This window comes from Rhipicephalus sanguineus, chromosome 2, assembly GCF_013339695.2.
Source record: "Rhipicephalus sanguineus isolate Rsan-2018 chromosome 2, BIME_Rsan_1.4, whole genome shotgun sequence".
Classification (NCBI taxonomy): domain Eukaryota; kingdom Metazoa; phylum Arthropoda; class Arachnida; order Ixodida; family Ixodidae; genus Rhipicephalus; species Rhipicephalus sanguineus.
In genome coordinates this window covers 44,549,363-44,573,386 of record NC_051177.1, presented here as the reverse complement: position 1 = coordinate 44,573,386, position 24,024 = coordinate 44,549,363, and the positions used below count along the sequence as shown (strand labels likewise).

General features: G+C 44.4%; 3 protein-coding genes and 1 pseudogene across 4 annotated transcripts in view; 2 read left to right on the top strand and 2 right to left on the bottom strand.

Moving 5' to 3' along the window:
- Positions 1 to 7,144, bottom strand: part of LOC119382842 (RNA-binding protein 26-like) — a 100,748-nt gene extending 93,604 nt beyond the window's left edge. Inside the window, 6 exon segments of the mRNA XM_037650719.2 lie at positions 205 to 423; positions 1,226 to 1,464; positions 1,851 to 1,954; positions 3,567 to 4,000; positions 5,721 to 5,839; positions 6,799 to 7,144. Of these exon segments, the coding sequence (XP_037506647.1) occupies positions 205 to 423; positions 1,226 to 1,464; positions 1,851 to 1,954; positions 3,567 to 4,000; positions 5,721 to 5,839; positions 6,799 to 6,857 (1,174 nt within the window). The 5' untranslated portion in view covers positions 6,858 to 7,144.
- Positions 7,145 to 7,297: 153 nt separating this feature from the next.
- On the top strand, positions 7,298 to 16,185 carry LOC119382841 (60S ribosomal protein L9). Its single transcript, XM_037650718.2, has 5 exons — positions 7,298 to 7,350; positions 7,644 to 7,694; positions 8,161 to 8,366; positions 11,331 to 11,544; positions 16,040 to 16,185. The coding sequence occupies exons 2-5, from the start codon at positions 7,649 to 7,651 to the stop codon at positions 16,144 to 16,146; spliced, it is 573 nt and encodes a 190-aa protein (XP_037506646.1). The 5' UTR covers positions 7,298 to 7,350; positions 7,644 to 7,648; the 3' UTR covers positions 16,147 to 16,185.
- On the bottom strand, positions 13,158 to 14,848 carry LOC125757136 (tigger transposable element-derived protein 4-like; annotated as a pseudogene).
- Positions 16,186 to 16,713: 528 nt separating the features above from the next.
- The window catches only part of LOC119382837 (ATP-binding cassette sub-family E member 1), a 24,909-nt gene continuing 17,598 nt past the window's right edge, over positions 16,714 to 24,024 (top strand). The window contains exons 1-12 of one of the 2 annotated variants that reach the window (XM_049412334.1): positions 16,714 to 16,827; positions 17,393 to 17,519; positions 17,601 to 17,686; positions 17,848 to 17,945; positions 18,025 to 18,142; positions 18,649 to 18,786; positions 19,656 to 19,725; positions 21,509 to 21,605; positions 22,193 to 22,282; positions 22,998 to 23,119; positions 23,234 to 23,383; positions 23,491 to 23,622. In XM_049412334.1, coding sequence (XP_049268291.1) covers positions 17,411 to 17,519; positions 17,601 to 17,686; positions 17,848 to 17,945; positions 18,025 to 18,142; positions 18,649 to 18,786; positions 19,656 to 19,725; positions 21,509 to 21,605; positions 22,193 to 22,282; positions 22,998 to 23,119; positions 23,234 to 23,383; positions 23,491 to 23,622 — 1,210 coding nt within the window. In that variant the 5' untranslated portion in view covers positions 16,714 to 16,827; positions 17,393 to 17,410. Of the gene's footprint in view, positions 16,828 to 17,388; positions 17,520 to 17,600; positions 17,687 to 17,847; positions 17,946 to 18,024; positions 18,143 to 18,648; positions 18,787 to 19,655; positions 19,726 to 21,508; positions 21,606 to 22,192; positions 22,283 to 22,997; positions 23,120 to 23,233; positions 23,384 to 23,490; positions 23,623 to 24,024 lie in introns of both variants that reach the window. The other variant, XM_037650715.2, reaches the window with a different exon arrangement.

Genomic DNA, 24,024 nt, shown 5'->3' with positions numbered 1-24,024 from the left:
TATTTTCTTTTTTAATGTATATACTGCGCACGTTAGGACTATATATTGTGTGTTATTTTGGATGTGTTCACGAAATCTCCGTGTACTTTGCACACCCCCTCTTCGGAGCTCCAAATTCGCGAAAAAAAGTGCACAAGTTATGCGAGTAAATAACGGTATTTATAAACAGTGAAAGAAAACTGCCCTCTTCAGGCACTCACTAACCATCGTAATCTCTGCATCGCTTGGAGGCCTTTGTATGAAAAGTGGTAGAACTCTGACCGGCATCTGATGAAATTGTTGTTGATGTGGTGGGTGGGGGCTGTCCTGGTCTGTAGTCAGTGTCGCCATGTGGGGTGTCAGGGGCACGGGACTCCGACGTGGAGGAATTGGTCGTCGAGCTGTGTGTCCCTGAGCTCCGCACCTCCGAACGTTGGCCTCCATCTGCACAAGCACTTGTTGCTCAATCTACAGTAGACTCTTGATAATTCAAACTCTGATAATTCAAACTTTCGGTAGTTTCAAACAAATCTTAAACTTTTGGTTGGCCTGCTAGTTTTCTAATGTATTTTCAAGTGCCTTATTACAAGCTGCCCCACTGCGCAAACTCAGTTAATTCAAACTTTTTGCTTGTCCATGTCTAGAAATATCTGCTGCCTGTGTTGCTTCTAGTTGAACAAAAAAATTCGCGCTTTTATGTGACTAACAGTCGCAAATAAAGCCAATTACCTGCCTACAGAACGGCCAAGCTAGCCAAGCGCACACCAACAATTGCACGCTGACCAAAGAAAAAAAAAAAAGAAACTGCTTGGCCTCAAGTCTACAGAGTGCCGAATGCTTCCCAAAGTCACTTTCGCCGCATTACACTGGTGTCATGCGAAAAAGTATCCTAAGAATGAGAAGGGGGCTACCAACTGTCGCGGCACACAACACATTTCGTTCCGTTGGAACGCATGTACCCGTTGGTACATGCATTCCAACGCATGTACCCGTTGTATAATAACGAGCACAAGCACAACCGTTGACGTTGTTCCGGCAATGAGAAACAATAAACATCACAAGTCTATTTGATGTTGCCCTGAGTCATATTTATGAGAATTTCTGATAATTCAAACAAAATTCTGAGGTCCCCTCTGGTTTGAATTATCGAGAGTCCACTTTAGTACCAAGCTTAACAATTACCCGCAGAATACGTGCTACAGAACCATATGTCTTGCCCAAAGAGGAAGACCCTAGATCCACTTACCTCTCGAACGATTGCGTGATCTAGGAGATCGTGATCGTGACCGGGAGGGTGACCGAGATCGACGGCCACTGTGCGAACGATCCCGCGTGCCTGCTGACCGAGCTGTGCGGTCATCACCTGCCCAACGGCTGCGTGCGGTGTCTCCCCGATGTCGGCTGCCGGCATCGTGCCGCCTCCTTTCCGTTGCACGACGTCTTCGGTCGTCCGAGAAGCGTCGTCCGGACCGGCGTTCGTCCTCTCTGCGTGCATTACACAACAATTTGCCGTACAGCGCTGCATAAATTACTTCCCAGAAGCCACCTCAGCAACAGAATGGTCTCAACAATGCCCACATTTTATTTACCATGCTCAATCATCCCATGCAATTTAGAGTGCGCGCTTGGGTGTGTCGGTAATCTATTACAAAACAAGCACAGTACAAAAAAAATATTGGTATGAGAGAAAAACACACACAAGCATGCGCAATGCCCTCGGGTACCTTTTGTCATGGATGCGGCTGCCTGCCCCGCAAAACAAAGCGAGGTATTAGCTTACAAGCATAACTAACTGTCCCTGCATCGCCACTTTCAATGGTGCATGACAAGCCCCAGACGAGTGCACTAGACAAACTGCAATGCAAACTCACCGACTCCGATTCCGGCTCCTGCCTCCTACGGGGCTTCGTGACCGGCTCTTTGACTTTCGGTGGCTGCTTCTGGCTTGTTCCTTGTCCTCTTCTACTGGAAGTACCTGCGAAGGGGTACGTACATCAACCGACCATTTTACACATGAAGAAGCCCACAAGAGTTGTGAAAACCTATTTTAACGACCAATGTAACTTTGAAAAATGGTACTAAGCGAAATGTCAAATCAGACTAGACTCACGGTGTAGGCGCCTCAAATAGTAACATTCTGATGAAATATCAAACAGAATTTGAATATCTGACAGCTTCTAAAGGCGGACAAGCTGAAAATGTGGAGAAACATACGCATTTACCGTATTTACTCGAATCTAACGCACACCTTTTTTCCGGAAAAACGAGTCCAAAAATCGCATGCGCGTTAGAACCGAGTACCGAAAAAAAAGAAAAAGAAACTCGGTTATCGTATTGCCATCGACATTTCAAAATGGCCGCCTCCTACGATTTCTGCCATTTTTTCAGTTCGTACGTGTGCTGAGGAGATTGTCATCCCGTTCTGCGTTCGCATCGACGGCAACTCCAAATACTCGACGAGTGTACCACGATGCCGCATTTAAAAGAATAGTTATTACATGTGCAGAGAGACGGACGGAAATCGGGCTGCATCGCGGTCGTTCGGATATAGTTCGGAGTTCCCGAAACGTGCGTGCGAGACTGGCGCAAACAGAAGCAGAAGATTTTTTACAGCAAAGCTTCACGAAAAGATTTCAGTGGACCAAAGCAGGGCCGATTTCCCGAAATCGAAGAGCGTTGACAGCGACAAGGAGTTGTCTGACAGCGACGAGGACTGATCCATTACGCGACTCGTCTCGCCGCCGTAGTGGTGACAGTTTTAGCGGCAAGGCCCGCTTTTTCACTTTGTGTTTTACTTTTTTGAAATTTTAGTTCTTTAAAACCCAAATACATGTTCCTCTGAATGTGCGAAGTTTGACTCCTACGGACTTTTTTTGTTCTTTTCTCTCACGAAAAATGGGTGCGCATTACAATCGATGTATTCCTTTTTTTTTTTTTTTGGTCGCGGAAAACGGGTGCGCGTTACAATCGAGGGCGCGGTAGAATCGAGTAAATACGGTATTACCTTCGACATACATGGTGCTATTTAAAAGTCAGTTAGAGTGGGTGAGTGCAAATAAACAAACGTCGAAGTTCACCACGCCTCCATTTAGCAGGCACACCTAGTGAACATGCTATGGATTTTTTTCAGGCCAGGCATGATCTAACCATCATAGTATCCTGTACATTCAACCATAACTTGACATTGAATTTTCAAATCAAACGACTGTTTTTGAAACAGATGTTCTTAAGATTTAAAATACCGGCACACCCCAACAACTTGTCCTCAGGCTAAAGGCTCATTCACACTTGCGACTAGCACCAGTCACTCGACTGTTTGCAACTAGAGACCAAAAAGCATCTCAAGGCGATTGATGTTCACATCTATGTGCGAACTATACCCATTGTTACACAGAATTCACATCTGCTCGCGTTGCCTTCACTCCGTAAAGTAAGCTGACGTCCTATTTTTGTGAACCTGACTGGTTTAGAGGTTTGCAACTGCAAAATAGAGCAGCGAGCGACTGAACCAAAGCAGTCGCTTTGCGACTCACTTTGGTCGCGCAACTACAACAACTATTTGCAGGTGTGAATGGACCTTAACTCACCTCGTCCTTGCGGGCAGGTACAACAGTGGCGCCCGCCACAGGTATGGCAGCAGCGGGGGCAGCGGTTGCCACCGTCGCCATGGGTTTGCTGCCACCCAGTGCAGCTGAAGTGGGCAGGGAAGAGGCCTCCGCAGCAACCCGCGGCAGTGGGGCGGGGGCCAGCCCCACAGCACCGAGCCCCCCAGCACCTTCCTTGTGCGCTGGCACTGCCAGCAGCACAGGGGGAGGCACGGATGGCACCACGCTGGACTGCTGCACCAGCGCAACCGAGGAGGGCTGGGGCAGCAGTGGAGGCAGTGGTGGCTGTTGAGGAGAGCTGGGCATGGCACCGGGTAAGGGTGCCGCTGCACCTACGACCGGCACATAAGGCTTCCCTTGGAGGTACGACTTGTTCGACAAGGTCTCGAACAGCATGTCCACAAACGGCTTGGTTTCTGCGCAAATGGCATTGAGAATAAAACAATGTTGAAGAGACTATTTCTGTGTTTAGGCATTGTAAGCACGCAATGATAACACGATTTTGTTCAATATTAGCATTTTTATACAATTGTCTTCACTGTACACTGCAGTGTATAAGTGTTCCAGTGGGTCAATTTACTTTTCTTGAATTTTTAAACTATATTATGCAAGCACTTACTTTCTCTCTTTCCTATCACAGTTTATACAGCACACTACCAGTTTTTGTATTTGTGTAATTAATTTTTTTTAATTATTGGGATTTAACATCCGAAAACCACGATTTGATTATGACAGACGCCGTAGTGGAGGGCTCCGGAAATTTCGACCATCAAGTGTTCTTTAACGTGCACCTAAATCTAAGCACACAGGCCTCAAGCATTCTCGCCTCCATCGAAAATGCGGCCGCCGCAACCGGGATTCGATCCCACAACCTGCGGGTCAGCAATTGAGCACCATAACCACTAGACCACTGTGGCAGGTGTTTTTGTATCTGTTTTTTTTATTGTTGTGAAAACCAATGTTTTCTCAAAACAAACTTGAATGTTGTTACTGATACTCCTACATTATGAATTACGGCACTGTTGCCAGTAGCTTAGGGCCCAAACCACTGTGGCAGGTGTTTTTGTATGTTTTTTTTATTGTTGTGAAAACAAATGTTTTCTCAAAACAAACTTGAATGTTGTTACTGATACTCCTACATTACGAATTACGGCACTGTTGCCAGTAGCTTGGGGCCCAAAATGACCATCCAAGTCACTTGATGACGATTGTCCTGTCTGCATACTGCATCGATGCACACCATGTTTTGATTTTTAGAGGAGCCAGCTATCTCGTTCATAAATCCATCATATTTCTTGCATACCGTATCCTGGGTGTTTCTAGTAGCACAAATGTCACCATTGGACATGCACCACACAGAAAAGGAGAGAAAGAAAAACATTTGGCTCGTAACAGGCCCTCAGCTTCAATATGGGACAAGACAGGGAACGCTTGCAAGCACTGGTAGTTGAGGCACTGAGAGAGATCCTATGCTGCAGGAAACAGTTTGTTTTTTATTTACTTAGGATTGAGTTCTTACATATTAATCCCAAGACGGCTGTTGCAATGCGTGCATGAGCCTACATGAGTGTAGCACCGCTTTACGTACAGTAGATAATGGTTCTTCAACATGCATGATGCTGCATTATTGGAACAGAACGCATCAAGCGGACACACCACTACTGCCTAGACTATTAGGCCCCTTGCTTTTATGATCTCTCTTCATGGTGGTGCATCAATGAACCAGAAAGGCAGATCACTTCTAAGTTAAGTGCGCACCACATGAACACTGCCAAAACTATGGAATATACACTCATGGGCACGCGCATGTTTCAACTAATGCGTATATTGCGTGCGATCACCCTCAGACCATCATCACAGAAACAGAAAGCTTCATTTATCTCACCGTGTCTCCATTTTGTGCCTTACACTAGAGTTGTAAGCCAAAAAAAGCTGCACCAAGTGCAGAAGTCCCACAACAGAAACTCACAACAGAAACTACGATACACTTGCCTGACCATTTGGTCCTAAGAGCACTGTCCCACAGCTGCTCACACATACAACATACAAAAATCTGTATCACACGAAACCACGGAAAACAGCGAGAGAACAGTGAGGTGTCAATATCTGGCAGCTGTAATGAAAAAGCGATCTTGCCTTTTTGGAGGAAGACATCAAGCTGATCTAAGCAGATCTCTTTGAGCTCCTTCTCGTTTTTGTCCTTTTTCACCAGCGCCATGACATACTTTGCAAGCGCAGCTGGGTCAGCATCGCACCTACAAATTGAAAGAATGCACTGAGCACCAACAAGAAATGCAAGTTTACACGACTGACACACATCTGATTGCGCAGGTGGAAAAACCAGTGGTGTAGAGCGTGCCCTTGCAAATTTCATCTTGTGTAAACAATAGCAAATGCGTGTCATGTGTCATTGCAGGTGCATTTTGAGACTTCTGTGATATTTTGCTTTGTCTGTGGGCGAGTGAATGATGGCACACCGTACGGAACGTCTTGAACTCGTGCCAATTAGGGCATCCATACGCGAGCTACGCAATACTCAACTACCACGTTTCGATGCGCGTTCGAAATAGCTACGCCATCGCGTCGTTGTGCGAGTCTTGGTTCAGGGTGCAGTGGCAACGAGTCAAGCAACAGGTCTCGGCAAGACTAGATCATTAAACAACGCTAGTGGCCGGTAATAAAGCCGGCTCAAGGCTTCAGACATAAAATGCAGGTTGGTTGCTGATCGCGCTACGCAAATAGGCGTCAGGGGGTTGAAAACGTTGGCTGCGGTAGAGAAGAATGACAGCATCATTCAGAGCACACACGTTCCGCCTACGCGTTGGGCGGACCACAGGGAAAACAGATCGCACAGCGAGATCGTAAGCTTCATGAGACATCGATAAGGCGGGCCGTGTGCCACATCGCACCGGACACTGGTTTCCAGATCACACTGAGTTTCAGAAACCGCGATCAAGTACGGACAGCTGTGTTTACAAAGAGCAACTACACAGGAGCAAAGCGAAAATGGGGGTCACCGCAAGACACAGCAGACTTTCATGGGGCATAGAGTTCAAAAAGTCGTAACATAAACATACATGTACGCGACAAGACGTTTTTTTCCTTGTCCAACGAACAAATAAACGAGAATGTAGCTCGTTTCTGGGTACGTGGACAGCAACCGTCGAAAGAAGCGCCTTGCTCGCCCAAGGACAGCGAAACTCCCGCTACTTACATGTGTTCTAGGCAGCCCGTAAGCCAGCTTTTCAGCGCGTCTGAGTTCTCGATTATCATCGCGGCCGAAAATTTTCGTACGCCTCCTTTTAATGTTGGGATACAAGCGCAATACGAAGCACCTAAGCCTAATATACGAGTCGTGTCTATGAATTTTTTTGAAAGGCTCGATTGTCACAACTGCCTTTCAGGTCACGGGGCACGTTGCAACAGTTCCTCAACTGTTTCATATATTTTCAGTGCCGTCCATAATTCACATTTTCAGTCCTCGTGCGTAGTCATATTGTGAATAGGAATCTCGTACACACGGAATCGCACACCGATATTATGAAGATGGCGGTGTGGGGTGTTTCAAACATCTGAAACAGAAAATAATAATTTGATGTATGTATTTACACAAATAAACTTTTTCTTAAGCCGCTTAATAATAATTTGATGCGAATATAATAATGCTAATTTATAGGCTACTTTATTTTTAAATACAATTTTTGAACACTTGCTGCTTCACGTTTTGTTTGTGCCCCTCTTTTCGACGGCCATTCCTGGCTAGCAGGTACGATGTCTATGTGTACTTGCATTGAAATCTGAAATAATCGTAATTTCTAGCATGCCATTAACTTAAGGAATTTGTTACTGAGACACTATTATCCCTATACTAAATAGCTGTAGGGATCGTTTATTTTATTTCGTCTTGTTTAGAGCGCAAAATATAGTCTCACGGAAGCTTATGTTCCTTGACGAAGGATAGTTGCAGAAAGGTTTTTAGGCACTTGTATCTTCACGCCGTGCGCCAATTTTTTGCTGCAGTGCGGAAGTCTTAAGTAGTGTCGTTTCTTTCTTTCCTAGCCAAGATGAAGACCATTAAAGCGGAGCAAATCGTCAAGATCCCAGACAACGGTAAGCAGTCTCCTGAAGTTTCGCGCAGCATGCACCGGCAGTCATGCTCTATTGAGGTTGACTAGTAGAGAAAATATTGTTAATTTGCGGCAGCCTTCCTCAAGGCCAGAAGCGTTTTGAGCATCGTTTAAAAGAAAGTGTCAACAGCGCTGCACATTTTGTTTGCTCTGTGGCGCGTACCTCAGATTTCTTGAGTCGTTGACTGAATGAGAAAACGTGGGCTGTGCGGCGAATTACATTTGACATTGCTGTGTGACGTGTTGAAAGAATGTCGACTTCACCGTGCGCGCTATATCGTTCCCACAAAATATAGAAATTACATGTTTCGCGCGGGAAAGTGATGTCAGTTGGTTGGGATCGATGAGTGTGTGTTAACTAGCGACGTGACCGAACATCGCTTGCTAGCTGTGTTGCATGCAGTTTTGTGGCTTGCGTTTGATTTTTTTTTTTTTTTTTGTGCCTGCAGTGACCGTGTCTGCAAACTCGCGGCGCGTCCGCGTCAAGGGACCCCGTGGAGTTCTCACGCGAGACTTCAGGCACATTCAGGTTGACATCAGCATGATCGGCAAGAAGCGTCTTCAAGTGCGAAAGTGGTTTGGCATCCGTAAGGAACTCGCCACTGTGCGGACAGTCTGCTCACACGTGGAGAACATGATCAAGGGTGTCACAAAGGTAATAAGTCTTGCTTCTTTTGTGGGGTCCACACGTTTCATCTGCACTTCGTGAACCGGTTCACGGTGGCGCGGCAACGCGGTATTCGTTTCGACAAAGTGCACTCGTCGTGCAAGGCTAGTTCACGAATGCCCTGCACAAGATGGCTGGAACTGCAGCAAATGATGAAGCCAACTGCATTTGTGTCAATTTTAACAGCGTCCAACAAGTACGTTAGGGAACTACTACTGCTAGTCGCAAATGGTAGCAAATGCTAGGCAATGTAAGCGGCGCCCACATTCACTAATAACAACCACAAAAAATCACGAGAGATCCAACCTTAGCATAGGGCTTGCGCAAGATCTGCACTTTCGTATTCATTTCGGCATCGTGTTGCCGCTGCACTTGCTGAAACATTCCCTGCACGACGACAATGCCCAAATGGCGCCACCATGAACCAGTTCAGGTAATGCAGGGGGAATTGAATGGACCTGTGTTCAACGTGACTGTCACATTGAAACGATCCTGAAAGGAAGCACTACAGGTAGCTTAGTTCATTCACTCGACAAGCACAGCTCTCTTGTTGAACTGCGTTAGCTGAACGTTGCTTGGCGTACTTAATTCCGAAGCGTGTCTGCATGTTCGAACCATATCAACAAACGTATCCGACGGCACTGTCTAACTTGTTAAGCATGCTTTCGAACATGTAAATGTTGCCCAACACATTCATAGTGACATAACATTTGAGCAACTGGTCGCCAGCATAGGACAGCTGTACAGACACTCACTAGCATTCATACTCATATTGACTTACTTGCCAAAAGGTGGCCATTGTCGTTCACACTTGCGCTTACCAGCACTCATTAAAATTCATGCTCCAGTTTATTCACACTGCCGCCCGTGAAATGTTGCTATGAGACAGATGAACAGCTTAGCCGGTGCCCTTTCCCTTTACGGCATTGCTCTTGCCTTCCTTGCAAAATCGACGCTATATTGTTTACATGTAATGTTATGTTCACAACAAGACTTCCAGTCATGAGGATCTTTGAAAATGAAAAATTTGACGTAATAGAATTATCCTGCTGACAATAACCGTGACGGTAACGAAACTTGGACAGCATGGCACTCATATTGAATGTAATAAACTATTTCGCCTAAACTTTTCTAAGTTGGCTAGCAATAAGGTATCCTTATTGGCAAAACCGGGATCCCACTCTAGCTTGCTCGGCACTTGAAAGGGGCAGTTTGCACCTATTTTCATTTTAGCTCAGCAATTTAAAATTTCCTACATGCTACTTGAGAAGTTCTCTACACGTCCAGTCTCTCTGTCGGGCTCTTTAAATCGTTTAATCAGTTCCAACATTTCCTATGCCGTGACACATTCACAAGCACCTTTATTACCCTTTGCATCCTGGTTTTGGTGCAGAGGTCGCAACGGTGCAATAACACGGTTCTGGTTTTTTGGCTTGATGCTTTATTTTTTGGCGTCAAGCTATTTCTGCCAGACAACATTATACCTGTAAGTCCAACACTTTTTGTTCCTATAGCATACTTGCAGCCAAATATTGCAATATCAACTTACCTCGTAGTGTTAACACAGGGAATGAAAGCACGCCTATGTGCAAATGGTTGAACGGCGTTCTAGTGGAATTCCCAAAGAAAACTGCTCTGTGCCTTGCACCTGTCATGCTGTGAATCAAGCCCTTTTGCCATTTCACTTTTTCTTCTGCGTATCACATTTAACACGAAAGAGTAAGGTAAGACATGTGCAGAATACTGTGAAAACCAGAATATAGGTTGAACCCCCCCCCCTTCCCAACTTAGAAATACTAAAAAACGGGGGGGGGGGGGGGGAAGAACATGAAAATGACAAAGTATCAGAGGGCACCCGCACCTTGAAAGCGATGTGATGTCTAATGGTGTGCAGTGACAATGCCATTTATTTGCATTAGCGCTGAAACACTTTTCCAACTGTTTCCTTATGCCAGAAAACAAAAAAAAAAAGGCCTTAGTGTTACATTTTTTTAATGTCGCAGCCCATGGCGGACAGTTTAAACGTAACTGTACCCTCATAAGTCTAAGGGAAGCGTTATTTCTACAGCTTTCGTTCAGATGCACCATGAGGAGACTGGTAGCGATCTTGGAACGCAGCCCCCACTTCTCTCCAGCTTTGGGCATGCAGCAGTCGAGCCCTGACACAGTTTTGTTGTGATCACTGCATGTCATGATGCAATCCTTCTGGGCCTGGCAGTAGTAGGACACTCCGAATTTGTACTGTGCTGCTAGATTTACACGGGCTTCCACAAATGCTATCATTTTTTTCTTTATCACTATGGTGAACTGTCGTTGGGCTTCAGCTCGTTTTCACAGGAAAGTGGAAGGAAAAGCAGCATGGAGTGCAGATACATTTACAACAGAGCTGTGAAAATGTAAAATGTTGCCAACTCACGACACAAGACTAGATAAACAAGTTGATGGTGGTGGTGGCAAATAAGGTGGTTGACTTCATACACCCATAGTTGAAAGACTCCTGTTGTCATTGTGCCAGTGACCGGTATGCAAGACTGTGGTCGAATTTTCGTCACTTTTTTTTTTTTTTTTTTGACAGGCAAAAATGTTTGATATATTTTCTGGTTTTGACGGCAGGTAGATGTAAAAAATGTATTTCATTTGAAGCACCCTGTTGCTGTTACAGAATTGCAGTAAGTAGTAACTCCCTCATTGTGGAGTTAACGTAAATGTGATGTACCAGTCCTCTCCCATTTCTGTCACTTTTCGCAAGTAACTGTCTTAGAAAATGATCGTGATGAGGTAATTTCTGTATACTCTATTCAAATATGGAATATGTGAGAGCTTGCTTGTTTGAAGATAAAGAAAAGGCCATTAGAGATAGGTGCAAATAATATAGATGGCATCTATCGCCATTTTGTTTGCTAAGAGGCTCAGAAGACTTGAGATGTTCATGCTGGCGTGTCTGCGTTGCAGGGTTTCCAGTACAAGATGCGTACAGTCTATGCCCACTTTCCCATCAACGTGACGACGTCTGAGAACAACACCTTGGTGGAGATCCGCAACTTCCTGGGCGAGAAGTACATCCGCAGGGTTCGTATGCAGCCTGGTGTCACGTGTGTCAACTCCACGGCACAGAAGGATGAGCTCATCCTGGAGGGCAACGACATTGAGCTTGTCTCCCGCTCTGGTTTGTTTCCGTTCTCTGGCTCACATTTATCATTCAGACTGACAAATTGAAAAACGAATAATGTGGGGGCTTTGTTTTGTTATCGCAGTGAAGTTAAGCCACGGGAATTGTAGGATACGTAAACTGTGTTGATTGAAGTGCAGTAAAATCTATTCAAAGGAAACCTGAAAGGAGGTAGAAAGCGCTTTTCGTTTAACTTTTTTTTTCTTTTTTTTTTTAATTAATACTGAGAAAGATGTATAGTGGCGCAGCAGTCAAACACAATACCAACAAAATTAAAAGCAGTTCTATTTAGACTTTCTGTTTACTAAAATTCTACGATAGTAGAAATAAGGATGAAAACAGGTCCTACCCACTGGTTTATGTCCCTGCCCGGTGGAATCTGAACCTGCAATCTTCAGGATAAACGCAGTGCCCACCAAATTGGGCTGTGGTGGCTGTCCGCCGGTTTGCTTTCTTAGTACTGTTTATTCTCTGCGAGTTTTTATACATTTCCTGTGGGGCCGGTTTGACTAGACTAGGTGTATTATATACCCTAAAACCTTGATACAGTAAAAGCTCGTTAATTCGGATTTCACGGGACCAGAAAAATTGTCCGAATTATCCGAATGCCAAATTAACCAATAAACAGGAAAAACTACATTAAAATCAAGTTGCAGAAGCATACCTTTATTTGCTGAAGTATTTTGTAATGGTCGTCTGCGTTTTCGCGCAGATTCCGGCTGACTTAACAATTTTTCTTAACTCTTCCAAATGGCCAACAGCACGCAAACTGTCGCAAGTGCTCAGGCAAACGTCCTCTAATATCAAAAGCGCCTCCGAGACTTCTCGTGAGGTGCGATGAGGTCACGACATCATTAATAATAATTTCTTGATCGGGCAGGAGACTAGTCGTGGCGACACAATCATCAATCGCGATCTAGTCCTGAAGGGTCATATCTGTGGGAAGGACAGCATCGAAGGTCGGACAGTCACGTCGGTGAACTCGCGGACACCTCGTCGATGCCATCGTCAGCTACTGCCGCATGCTCGGGCCTCACATGTAAAACACGGTCACAACGGTGAGAAAAAAAGAGAACTCCGCAAGAAGACACGGTGCCGACACAACACAAGGGAAAATGGCGTCGGAGGCGCAATCAAGCAAAGAAAGAAGACGCCGACGTTCGGTGACGCTGCGATCGCCCCCACTAGTTGATGACGATGGCGATGGCACTCGGGTTTCGGTTTCGCTCCAGTGGTGCCAGCGATGCTTTACCACACTTTTGTGTAGCGGCAGCCGTCAGCATTGTCCGAATTAAGCGGTGCGGAGCCCAATTCTGACGAATTAACGAAGGTTTGGTCCCATAGATTAACATACACTTTGGCCGGGACCGATAGAGCCGTCCGAATTATCCGAATTAACGGGTGTCGAATTAACGAGCTTTTACTGTATAACGAATACGGATATAATGAAATATCATTTATAACGAAGTAAATGACAAATAGTCTTGCAATACATACAGTGGTAGGAATATACGTTTATAACGAAGTTATTTTCATCTAAGATGTAACTTCGTTATAATGAGGTTTGAGTGTATACATAACCGTTCTTTGTCTCCTGGTGTTGGATATACAGTGGACTCCTCTTAAACGGAACTCGAAGGGGCAAGAAAATTTGTTTCATTTATGAGAAGTTTCATTCAAGCAAAGCCCACAAAACTAATGAAATATGACTTTATTTCAAAAGTACCAACTGTGGCTGACTGAACTAAAACATTTTGAAGTATACAATACTACTATAGTTAAATAGAAAGAAAAATGTTGCTAATATTGCTGACTCGGGGAAAAGGAGGTGATAACAGTTTGCTTGGCCTTGTTCAAGCACTTTCTCACAAAGTAGGAGTGCATTGCTGAAAGGCTTGGCAGGAACTCTGTGCCACCATCGTGTTCAAAGTAGCGCTGCAACAGGATGACGGCATCTCTTGCTGCACTGTCCGGCACTGAAATGGGCCCGGGATCTCACACCATCTCCTCACCACTTGAGCACGGGTCCTCATCTTGAACTTCAGCTATAAGTTCCTCAAGGCTGTCCTTGCGGCATGTGGCGATGTTTGCATCAAGTGTTTCATAGTCCTCTCGCGTGAAAGAAGTAGACTGTGTCACCTGACTGAAGAGAATATCAGCCTCCTCAGCCCCAGCAATGTTGTCTTCCTCGTCTGGAAGGACTTCTTGTCTTGAGAATCCTGCATGGTGGAAGCACCTTTGCACAGTTGACACTTTCACACATTCCCAGGCATTGGTTAGAATGTGAAGAGCTGAGAGCAAGTCCACGTTGTAATCTTTTTTTTTTTTGTCTGCGCAAAGAAGCATTCGCTGGAGGACTTGGAGGCGGTAGAGAACCTTCAAGTTTTGAATTATGCCCTGGTCCATCGGTTGAATGATTGCGGTCGCATTTGGTGGCAGGAACTCTAAGCTGATCGATTTGAGTCTGTCCACTTGACCGTGAGCAGGGCATTGATCAACAATAAAAATAGCCTTCCTGTTCTGCTGGATAAATCTTCTATCCTCTTCGCGCAACCATGTCTCGAAGATTGCTTGTGTTATCCAAGCTTTCCCGTTTGCGTGGTACGTGACAGGCAGCATGCGCACACCTTTGAAGCAGTGTGGGTGCTTTGATTTCCCCACAACCACCATCTTCAACTTTTCGTTACCGTCCATGTTGGCACCTACTAGCACCGTAATACGATCTTTGCTTCGCTTTCCTCCCACACAGGTTTCCCCCTTGTAAGCAAGAGTCTTAGTATGGAGTGCTTTGTAAAACAACCCCATTTCATCAATGTTAAACACGTCCCGTTGTTCGTAGGCTTCCAAAATTTCTTGCAACCTCCCCTGTTGCCAGTGGCTACAGATATCTCTGTTTACAGCTGCACTTTCTCCAGAAACTGTCTTAAAGACAAGACCATGCTGCTTTTTAAAACGGCTCAGCCAGCCATCGCTCACCCGGAAGTCCTCGATCCCCATCCGAGTAGCAATCCCTTTGGCCTTCTCTTCCAAAATGGGGCCGCTGATCGGGAAGTTCGCACAGCGCGCACGCTTGAATTAGAGGAAAAGCACATCTTCGATTTCTTTGTACACCGTCGTTCTCATCCGCATTCTGTCCGTGGCGAAGTTCCCGAGCTTTACAGCTTCTTCAATCTTCCCTTTGTTCTTGAGTATCCTCGACAGCGTGGACTTGCGGTCAAGTTCTTGGATGATCCTACTTTCGTTGCGTGCGAAAGTGCATTGTGCTGCCATTTTGTTGTTTCCATCTCAAGTTTACGACGAGACGTCGAACGCTACTCGATCGCTACTCGGCGCGAGCGAACATGTGCGATCGCTGGATTGGCTTGGCTAGGCTATAGTAGCTTCAGTATTTGTTTCATGGTTGCTAGACTGCCGTGGCCATTTCCGACGTTCATGGATTTTGCCCGTTTTAGTTCCATTTAACCGATGTAAGCGAAAAAAATGTTCCAATTACCCGAAACTTTTTATCATTAAATATATAGGAGACCAACCAAACGTGCCTAGATAGTTTAGTTTATGCGGGTTTTCCGTTTAACCGAGTTTCGTTTAATGGGAGTCCACGTAATGGGAAATGTGGTAAGCTGGTCCAGTTGGGGTAATGGTTCATGGTGTAACAGCCCAAAAAAAAAACAGATGAGAACACAAAAGAGAAGAAAACACACACGGCTCGTGTTTCTGTTTTCTCCTCTTTTGTGTTCTCACTCCTTTTATTTAATTTTATTTTTTGTGCTGTTACACCATGGATAATGGGACAAATCTAAATCACCCATCTTACATGATAAAAAAAGAAAGAAAATCGCCATAGTTCACAGTTTATCACACTAAAGTGTGGTAAACTGTAAACTATGTAAAGCAGAAGTATATAGTAGCCTACCCAAGTATAAGTGTTCTGTATTCATGAAGTGCTGCATCATATCAATAAATTGACTCTTTGCGGACACCAGTGTTTCAGTGGTGATGCCACGGACACGGTGCAAGTTTCAGGGTGCCACGGAACGGATCCAAGGCTCTGTGTATTTCTGCATGTGTATTTTCTGGTTCATTGCTGTATGTCTTGCAACAGTTGTAAAGGCAGCATCAACAAAGCCAAAGCATTGTCTCCAAGACACTCCAGCATGGAGCAACTTCTTTAGAAAGTAGCTCACATTATGGTAAAGCACAGTTGAAGTGCCTACTGAAGAATTTGTTTTAAATCTACCAAGTCTCAGTAGCTAGCAGCCATTATTTTGGGTGTCTAATTTGAAAGCACTTTTTTTACCCTTTGCATCTGCAATTTTGGTGCAGAGGTCGCAACAGGTGCAATAACATATAGTTCTGGTTTTTTGGTTTGACAGCTTTTCCTGTGCTGTCAAGCTATTTCTGCCAGACGACATGCTCTTTCTATCATTTCTTTTAGCTGTTCAAACAGCTTGAGAAAACGTTTCAGCAACTGATTTTGTTCTCATTGTTTCAGCTGCAAGAATCCAGCAGTCAACACTTGTCAAAAACAAGGATATCCGAAAGTTCTTGGATGGCATCTACGTCTCTGAGAAGGGTTCAGTGGTCAAGGACGAGTGCTGAAATGTTGCCCTGGAAGGCCAATAAATCGTGTGAAAGATGCATGTTGTGTCATTATAGCTATAATACTGTCACGTGAGGCAAAAAGCATGGCTGCCGCTCGTGAAGGTACTGTGTGTTTATTGTGTAGTTTAATTGGGCCCAGGGTGCTAGAAAGAAAAGTTCTGGAGAGCTGACAAGGCTGCTTTTCTGTGACGCGGCGTTATGTTGCACGAAGTTGTGGGTGTGGCACCCGCCCGCGACGGTCCCATTGCGCTGGAAGACGAAGTGCGGAAACGTTCGTGTAGTCTGCTTTTAGGTACACGTCAAAGAATTTCTGGTGGCCAAAGTAATGCCGAGCCCGTTTACTATTTTCATGATTGGATGGTGGTTTTGGAGCGTAAGTACGCCCCGTTTCTAACAAAGAATGGTGTTTCGACGTGAAAAAGCTGCGATAAGGCTAAATTTTGACTACGTTGGGTTTATTTACGGCCACGGTGACCGGGAATCGAGCCCATTTCTTCGTAAACACTTCGATTTGCAGGGCGGATCTGCCAACCTTACGGCGTGGGTGATTCATTACTCTGTCGGTGACTTTTGGGGCAGGTGGCAGCACATAACACGCTAACGTCATTGTTGCTGGGCGAAACCCCTCCAGGCGTCCTTTCCAGCCATCTTGTTCACGTGGATCCTCGCTGCGATCAGGTAACTGTCAAATTAAGTTGTGTTTAACCATTTATTCCTATAAACAGGTTCCTCACTTTTCAAGTGAGTGATGTACGCTCTATTCCCGATCGAACTAGCCTCGGCGTGTTTCTCCCTGGAGCGCATTGCTTTGTGGACAACTTTTAGTCGTGCCTGTGCGTCGGTATTATTTCCAAGCCGGCTTCAAGCAAACCGAGCACGCGGAACAGTAATAAATTGCAGAGCGGGCTGAAAAGTCTCATTCTCCTTATCAATGTCCGAATAGTTTTCTCCCAATATGGTTAGTGCGACTGCATTCCGGAGCAGCCGCATTGTTGCTGCCGGTACGATTACGAGTGGTGAAGCATCTCGTCCGTATAATATATTCGTTTACGCTACTTATGAAACGTTTAAGGACAATTTGTTATTAAATGCGGTTGAAGTCATTAGACTGCGTATGTTCATTCATTTCCGGCTGACTTCTCGTTAACTGGCGGCGGTGAACATATGGTCTGAGGAAGGAAGGAGGTCACGCCTGCGGCAAAAAACATTTCTCAGCGTACCTCGTCTCTCATTTTTCAGCGAGGAGTGACAAGCGGCAAACATGAGTTCACAGGATAAGTTAACGAGGATCGCCATTGTCAACACAGACAAATGCAAGCCCAAGAGATGTAAACAAGAGTGCAAGAAGTCGTGCCCTGTTGTAAGGCTCGGTAAGATTGACCCCCATTAGCCTACTCCTACTCTTTTCGTGCATTATTTGCTCAAGTTCGTGACGCATTTCTTCCGTCCAGGCAAACTTTGCATAGAAGTAACGCCCAACGACAAGATCGCCGCAATATCGGAGAACTTGTGCATCGGTTGTGGTATCTGCGTCAAGGTGGGTAATCGTGCTCGCTACTATGAATGACGTTCCTTATGTATGCCTCAAAAATAAAGCTTTTCGTCATTCATTTGATTATTGTACGCACAATAGCGCCAATCGGTGTAGCGACGACGTTGTGCACAGCGTTAGTTTACGTAGTGTATATTTTGTTCCAGAAATGCCCGTTTGAAGCCATTTCTATTATCAACTTGCCCAGTAACCTTGAGAAGGATACAACTCATAGGTACAGCCAGAACTCCTTCAAGTTACACAGGTGAGTGATGACGAAATTAATTTGCTTCATGCTTCAGTTTGCTTCAGAACATGGTTAAGCAATATCCTTAATGTCCCAGGTTACCTACTCCAAGACCAGGTGAAGTTTTGGGTCTGGTTGGGACAAATGGAATCGGTAAATCAACTGCCCTCAAGATTCTGGCTGGAAAACTGAAACCCAACTTAGGCCGTTATGGAGTAAGTAAAAGAAGTTGTGTTTTCTTTGAGTTACTTGACAGAACAAACTTGAACAAATAATACATTCCCGGTTTCTATCGTGTAATCGCTGTCATCACCAGAACATTCATTTCCACCTCAACAGCACAGCTGGCGGAGTTCTTGTGTGAAAAAACTCCAGATTGAACTTGGGAGTTATTAACTGACATACTTGTCTGTTTACATGATTACATACCTCTGTCCATAGAACTATATCCTTGGTTGTAGCAACTGTGCTCATTTTTTCCTGAACATTAAAATTTATGTTCGGTGAAATGTGCATGACTGATGCATTTATACCGTTTTTAACTTGAACTTTTTTTTTCCGTTTTATACATTTTGCCAATGTTACTTTCTGGCATTATGTTGGACACCACTTCTTGTACGAACTGTTTACTTGCCACCTTGAAATTCTCATTCGTCTATATTTGCATATGTATCAAACGTTACAATATTGCCCCCTTAAAATTATCTCCACACACAAACAGGATCCTCCAGACTGGACGGAGATTCTCCAGTACTTTCGTGGTTCGGAGCTTCAGAACTACTTCACCAAGATCTTGGAAGACGATCTGAAGGCAATCATCAAGCCCCAGTACGTCGACCAGATCCCCAAGGCTGTCAAGGTAGGCACTTTCACCGCAACTTACCAGTGGGATTGTTTGCAACTAGTAAGCACTTCTGAATGCTGGCTAAAATGAGTGCATGGGCTCATTTGATTTGCCTTCATCTGCTACACTGTGCACACAACAGTAAGCCAAAATGTGCATGCTTTGCCCACACAATTTGACCCTCCAGGTTACGAGAAAATTATCTCCTGGTACTGTGGCTATGACATTTGCAGTGGCAGCATTTTGAGAGGGGAGGGGGTTAATGCGAAAATGAATGTGTGTCTAGATCTAAAGATGAACTGCAAAAAAATATTAAAACATATAAAAAGCCTTGTTTAAGATAGTATGAATATATCTTAGCCTGCATGAAAGATTTTTACGTTTGAATTACAGGTGTATGTGAACTTGCATGTTGCTTGCTTGACTTGTTTTCTTCTAACATTGCTAGGAAAGTGAATTTGGCAGCTTCAAGGATTGACTTGTACAAAGTTTCGTAACCGTATAAGACTTGGGGGTTTTACTGCTTGACGGTACTTTGTTCTTCCTTACCGTCTGTGTGCTGGTTTCCGACTATGTAAGAAAAGGCTATTTCAGCCATAATGTGCTCCTTTAGACTATCTGACAAAGAAGGTTTGTTTTTTGTTGTGGACTAACACAGTGTGCAAACCCAGAAAATACTGCGTGGCAACTCGCAGAGCCACGCAGTATTTTCTGGGTTTGCACACTGTGTTAGTCCACAACAAAAAACAAACCTTCTTTGTCAGATAGTCTAAAGGAGCATTGTTTTGCAGTTCTGTTGGATAACCGGTACATGATTGCCATTGAAAAAGAAGAATAAGGTCAAACATTGTTTAGAACCTTCTGCACTCTATACTCTTTTGCAGGGATCTGTGCAGCAACTCATAGACAAAAAGGATGAAATGAAGAATCAGGATGAAGTGTGCCAAGTACTCGGTTTGTTTCAGGCTACATCTTTTGTTAAGAAAGAAATGCTTTAGCTTGGCAACTAAATCTAATCCTCCTCTATGAAGTGATGTGAAATCTTGATGTTAGTAGGCAACCATCATACAGAATGGGATAAAATTTGTCACAGTTAAGAGGAATGGTGAACTTCTTCCAACTCCTGGAAACAGAAATCTCGTTTGGTTGTTTGTTTCTTTTACATACACTTTCCAGAATTTAAAATTAAAGCTTAGAGCATATACAGTCGAACCCGGGTATATCGAACTCGCCAAAAAACGTTTATTAGTTCGATATATGGCACAATTCTATATAGGCCCGCTATAGGATTTGATGACACAAAGGCACATACCAATAACAAAAGTACTTTATTAATATGGTGGCTTACTTGCGTGCCCTACTTTGGAACAAAATAGTCTTGGATTTTCTTCTGTTTAAACGAGTTCGCTGCCTGCGACAGCACGCACGCCTCCACGTTGTCCAACGAGTCGGAGCAGCCTTCCATATTCACGCAATAGCGTCGGACCAACGCAAGTGCACTAATCACTTCGGAGGATGTAGGCAACGGGCCATCGTCAATTTCCTTATTGCTGTCGCGTTGGCTCGTGGTCGGCACGACGTCTACAACGTAGTCCTCATCTTGTAGCTGGCCCATGATGGCGACATCATCGTCCGCACCGATGAACTTGTCGAATGTCGATCCGTACGCGGCGGCGACGTCAGAATTCTTCTGGCCGCACTTGACTCGATTTATAATTTCGACTTTCGCGGCGAACGGCAAATTCTGCCTCTTTGTACAAGCCATGACGACAGTGCGCCAAGAAAGTTCACAGAGTGCCAACAGGCAACACCACCAGCACGGACCACGCTGAATGAGGACTCGAGGAAAAGAGGCAGCAGCAGGCACGCAAGCATAAAGAAAGAAAAAATGGCGCTCACTTGTACCACCTCCGCGCCTTGGAGAAAGCACGACGGCCTCTGATTGGCTGTAAGCACTGAGAGCAGGCCAGGATCATTTTTTGCAGGGGGTCGTTCGCCCGTGCACAGCTGGCTCTAAACCACTTTTTCTAGGGTGGCGTCGGCAGTTTTCCCCGCCACCGCGAGGGAAAGCAAACTTGCTGGGGCACTTTTGAGGCACATGGAGTTTGATATATCGGTTGTCGTTGCTATTTTCGTTCGATGTAACAGTAACTTTTGCTATATATTCTCGATGTAAATTTACCGTGTTTAGAAATTGTTCGATATACGGGATAATTTGATATAAATGGGTTCGATATAGTCGGGCTCGACTTAACAGCATCAGTCAAGACGTATCGCAATCCAGTAAGCTGTCCCTAACAGTATATAGAATGGGCAAATATGGTGTAAATTTAGTTTATGGATTACTTGAAATGATTGTGCTGCTTCTTTGAAGATTTAGGAAAGATTTTACTGACTTACAAGCAGTGCATTTTAAGAAATTATATAAACCATGCCCTTTCTTTTTTCCACTCAGACTTTTCAGTTGTAGTAGTTTGCTGCAGTTTGTTTTCTTTACAGAGTTTAGTGTTGAGAACTTGCTTTCTTTTTTCCCCGGGTGTTCTGCTCCTGGCAGTTAAAAAAAAAAACCTTAAACGTGTCACTTGACTTGGGCCATTGGTACATCCTGCCCCTTTCTATTTTTACGTAATCAAATAAAGGCTCCCATGGTAAAGCTTGGTCTCACTCATCCCCAGACCCTGTGTCGTGTTCTCCAATCTAAGTGGACCACGTTATGACAGCACTCTCTTTCACGCAGACCTCAACAATGTGAGAGACAGGAATGTTGATGCGCTATCCGGAGGGGAGCTTCAACGCTTTGCCTGTGCCATGGTGTGCATACAGAAAGCAGACATGTAAGCATACTTGTCATTGTATCTGGTACGAGCGTTTTCGGTAGTGATACCGTCGACCACTTTATTATAATGCCTAAGCATTAGAGGCCTCATTATGACCACAAAAACGGGTGTAAGTTTGTTGTTCGCAATAACAGTGACCCCCTAACGTAAAAAAGATTTTAAGAATAAGTAAAAAATAATTTTTAAAGATAAATGGAAACCAAATGAAATATTCAGGATTCTATGGAATTGTGTCGGGAATCTCTAGCGAAGAACCCAATACTGTAATTGTTACACCACGAATGCATTTGTTAGTATGTAAAGTTAGTAGAGCACCTTTACGAATTTTTCATGTGCAAGCAAGCGTGTTCAGACCATGTGTTTTCATTTTGCCATGGATGTGTACATGTGGATCCCACCAGCTCGATGTCACGTCTACATGACATGCTCCAACGATTTGCTCGATGCTTCGCCGCTGAATGGCGCGGCCAGTAGATGGTGTGCTATTGGATGGAATGCAGCATCATGCTTAGGCTTTCCAAGTTACTTTGCCAATGAAGAACTCCGAATTTGTTTATTCAACATCGGCCTGTTTATTCTTTCAGCTTTATGTTTGACGAGCCCTCAAGTTATCTGGATGTAAAACAGAGGCTCAAGGCTGCCCAGGCAATCCGCTCCTTGATTCATCCAGAAAAGTAAGGTAGTCTTTCTATGTGTGTTTATGCGAAAAATTGTATTTGTTAACATGCTATATATTGCATTTTTGGCCCTCAAATAAAATGTGGTTGCATAGCACCACGAAATGAGACATGCCATACCAAGCAAACTTAATTGGCTTGCTATTTTCAGACTGTAGGAAACTTATTAAAATTAAGTTTTCACGAAAATTTATTTTACTACATACTTTCACAAACAAGTATACATAATGCTCAAAGATGAAGACCATTCAAATCACATCAGAAAAGTCAAACCAGTGAGGTCGTACAGTAGGTAGATGTCTTTGATCAAAGCTTTTGAAACAAGTTTCATCCTTACACAAGGTATAGTATCGGGGATTTTGTTTGTTTTAAAAAGTTCTCCTCGCATTCTGTTTGTGCTTGACAGGGAATGTTTTATGCAGCATGGGCACGTTTCATGCCATTTATTTATGATTTGTTTCTTTCTGTGATGTTGACCGTTCACTTTGGTTAGGTGCTATGTCTGATATAGTGAGAGATAGCACCATTCAGGTGCTATCAGTACTTTTCTTCTTGGTTTTAGAGGGCTTAGACCTCCACTTTACACTGAAAAAGAGACAATTAAAAAAAAAGAAAATGTCAGTACTCCTTTACATAGTGCCGTTCGCAATGTAGTGTTTTTGTGTGACTACAATGAATGTGTGTTAAGGGCGTTGCTTGTTTCCTCTTGCAGGTACATCATTGTTGTAGAGCACGACCTGTCAGTGCTAGACTACCTGTCCGACTTCATCTGCTGCTTATATGGTGTGCCTGGTTGCTACGGCGTGGTTACCATGCCTTTCTCTGTCAGGGAAGGTAAGACTATTTTTCAGTGCACAGAACATCGCACGAGCATTGAAGGAGGAGAATTGTCTTGCAGACTGCTGCGTGCATGCTTGATTTCATTTCATATATTTGTCCTCTACACAGGCATCAACATTTTCCTCGATGGTTTTGTGCCAACGGAGAACCTAAGGTTCAGGGACACCTCACTAATTTTCAAAGTTGCCGAAACGGCTACGGAAGAAGAAATCAAGCGGATGTGCCGTTACGAGTATCCCAACATGAAGAAGTGTTTAGGTAAGCTGCCATTGAGCAGGTGACATGCATGCATGTGTGCAGTCAAACAAACCTTTGAAGTATCATGGTGTTGAAGTATCATTTGTTCGTGTGTTTCTTTACGACAGGTGACTTCGAAATGAGTGTGGATGCTGGCACGTTCACAGATTCTGAGATCATAGTGATGCTGGGAGAGAATGGCACAGGGAAGACAACCTTCATCCGTATGATGGCTGGCCGATTGAAACCTGATGAAGGAGGTGCGCTTTTACCATGCGCGTTTTTCTGTGTGTTTAAAGGGCCTCTAAACCGGTTTAATAAGAGGTCAAAATTTAGTTGTGGTGTTGCAGTTGTGCACGAATATTGAACAAACATGTAGCCATGAGAATTTTTCAAAATGGTGCCGTAATAGCTACATAGTTACATGCATTCGATGATCCAAAAGAAGCTCTTGCTCGTTTCACTCATTCCTTCGCTATGCTCCATTCGTCGGCTCGTCTCTCCTGGACGAGTGCTCCCCCTCACCGTACGAGGAGGAAGAGTGTCGAGTACACATACCTATACTTTTTTTGGATGACATCACGAGATGGGAATGTTGACATCACTACCAACGCTGGGGATTATTGAAAGGCCAAAAGGACAAGGGATTGTTTCTTGGTATT

Coding starts and splice junctions, on each gene's coding strand:
- LOC119382841 (XM_037650718.2), top strand. CDS start 7,649: ATGAAGACCATTAAAGCGGAGCAAATCGTCAAGATCCCAGACAACG. Junction 7,695..8,160: donor CGTCAAGATCCCAGACAACG/GTAAGCAGTCTC, acceptor TTGTGCCTGCAG/TGACCGTGTCTGCAAACTCG. Junction 8,367..11,330: donor TGATCAAGGGTGTCACAAAG/GTAATAAGTCTT, acceptor TCTGCGTTGCAG/GGTTTCCAGTACAAGATGCG.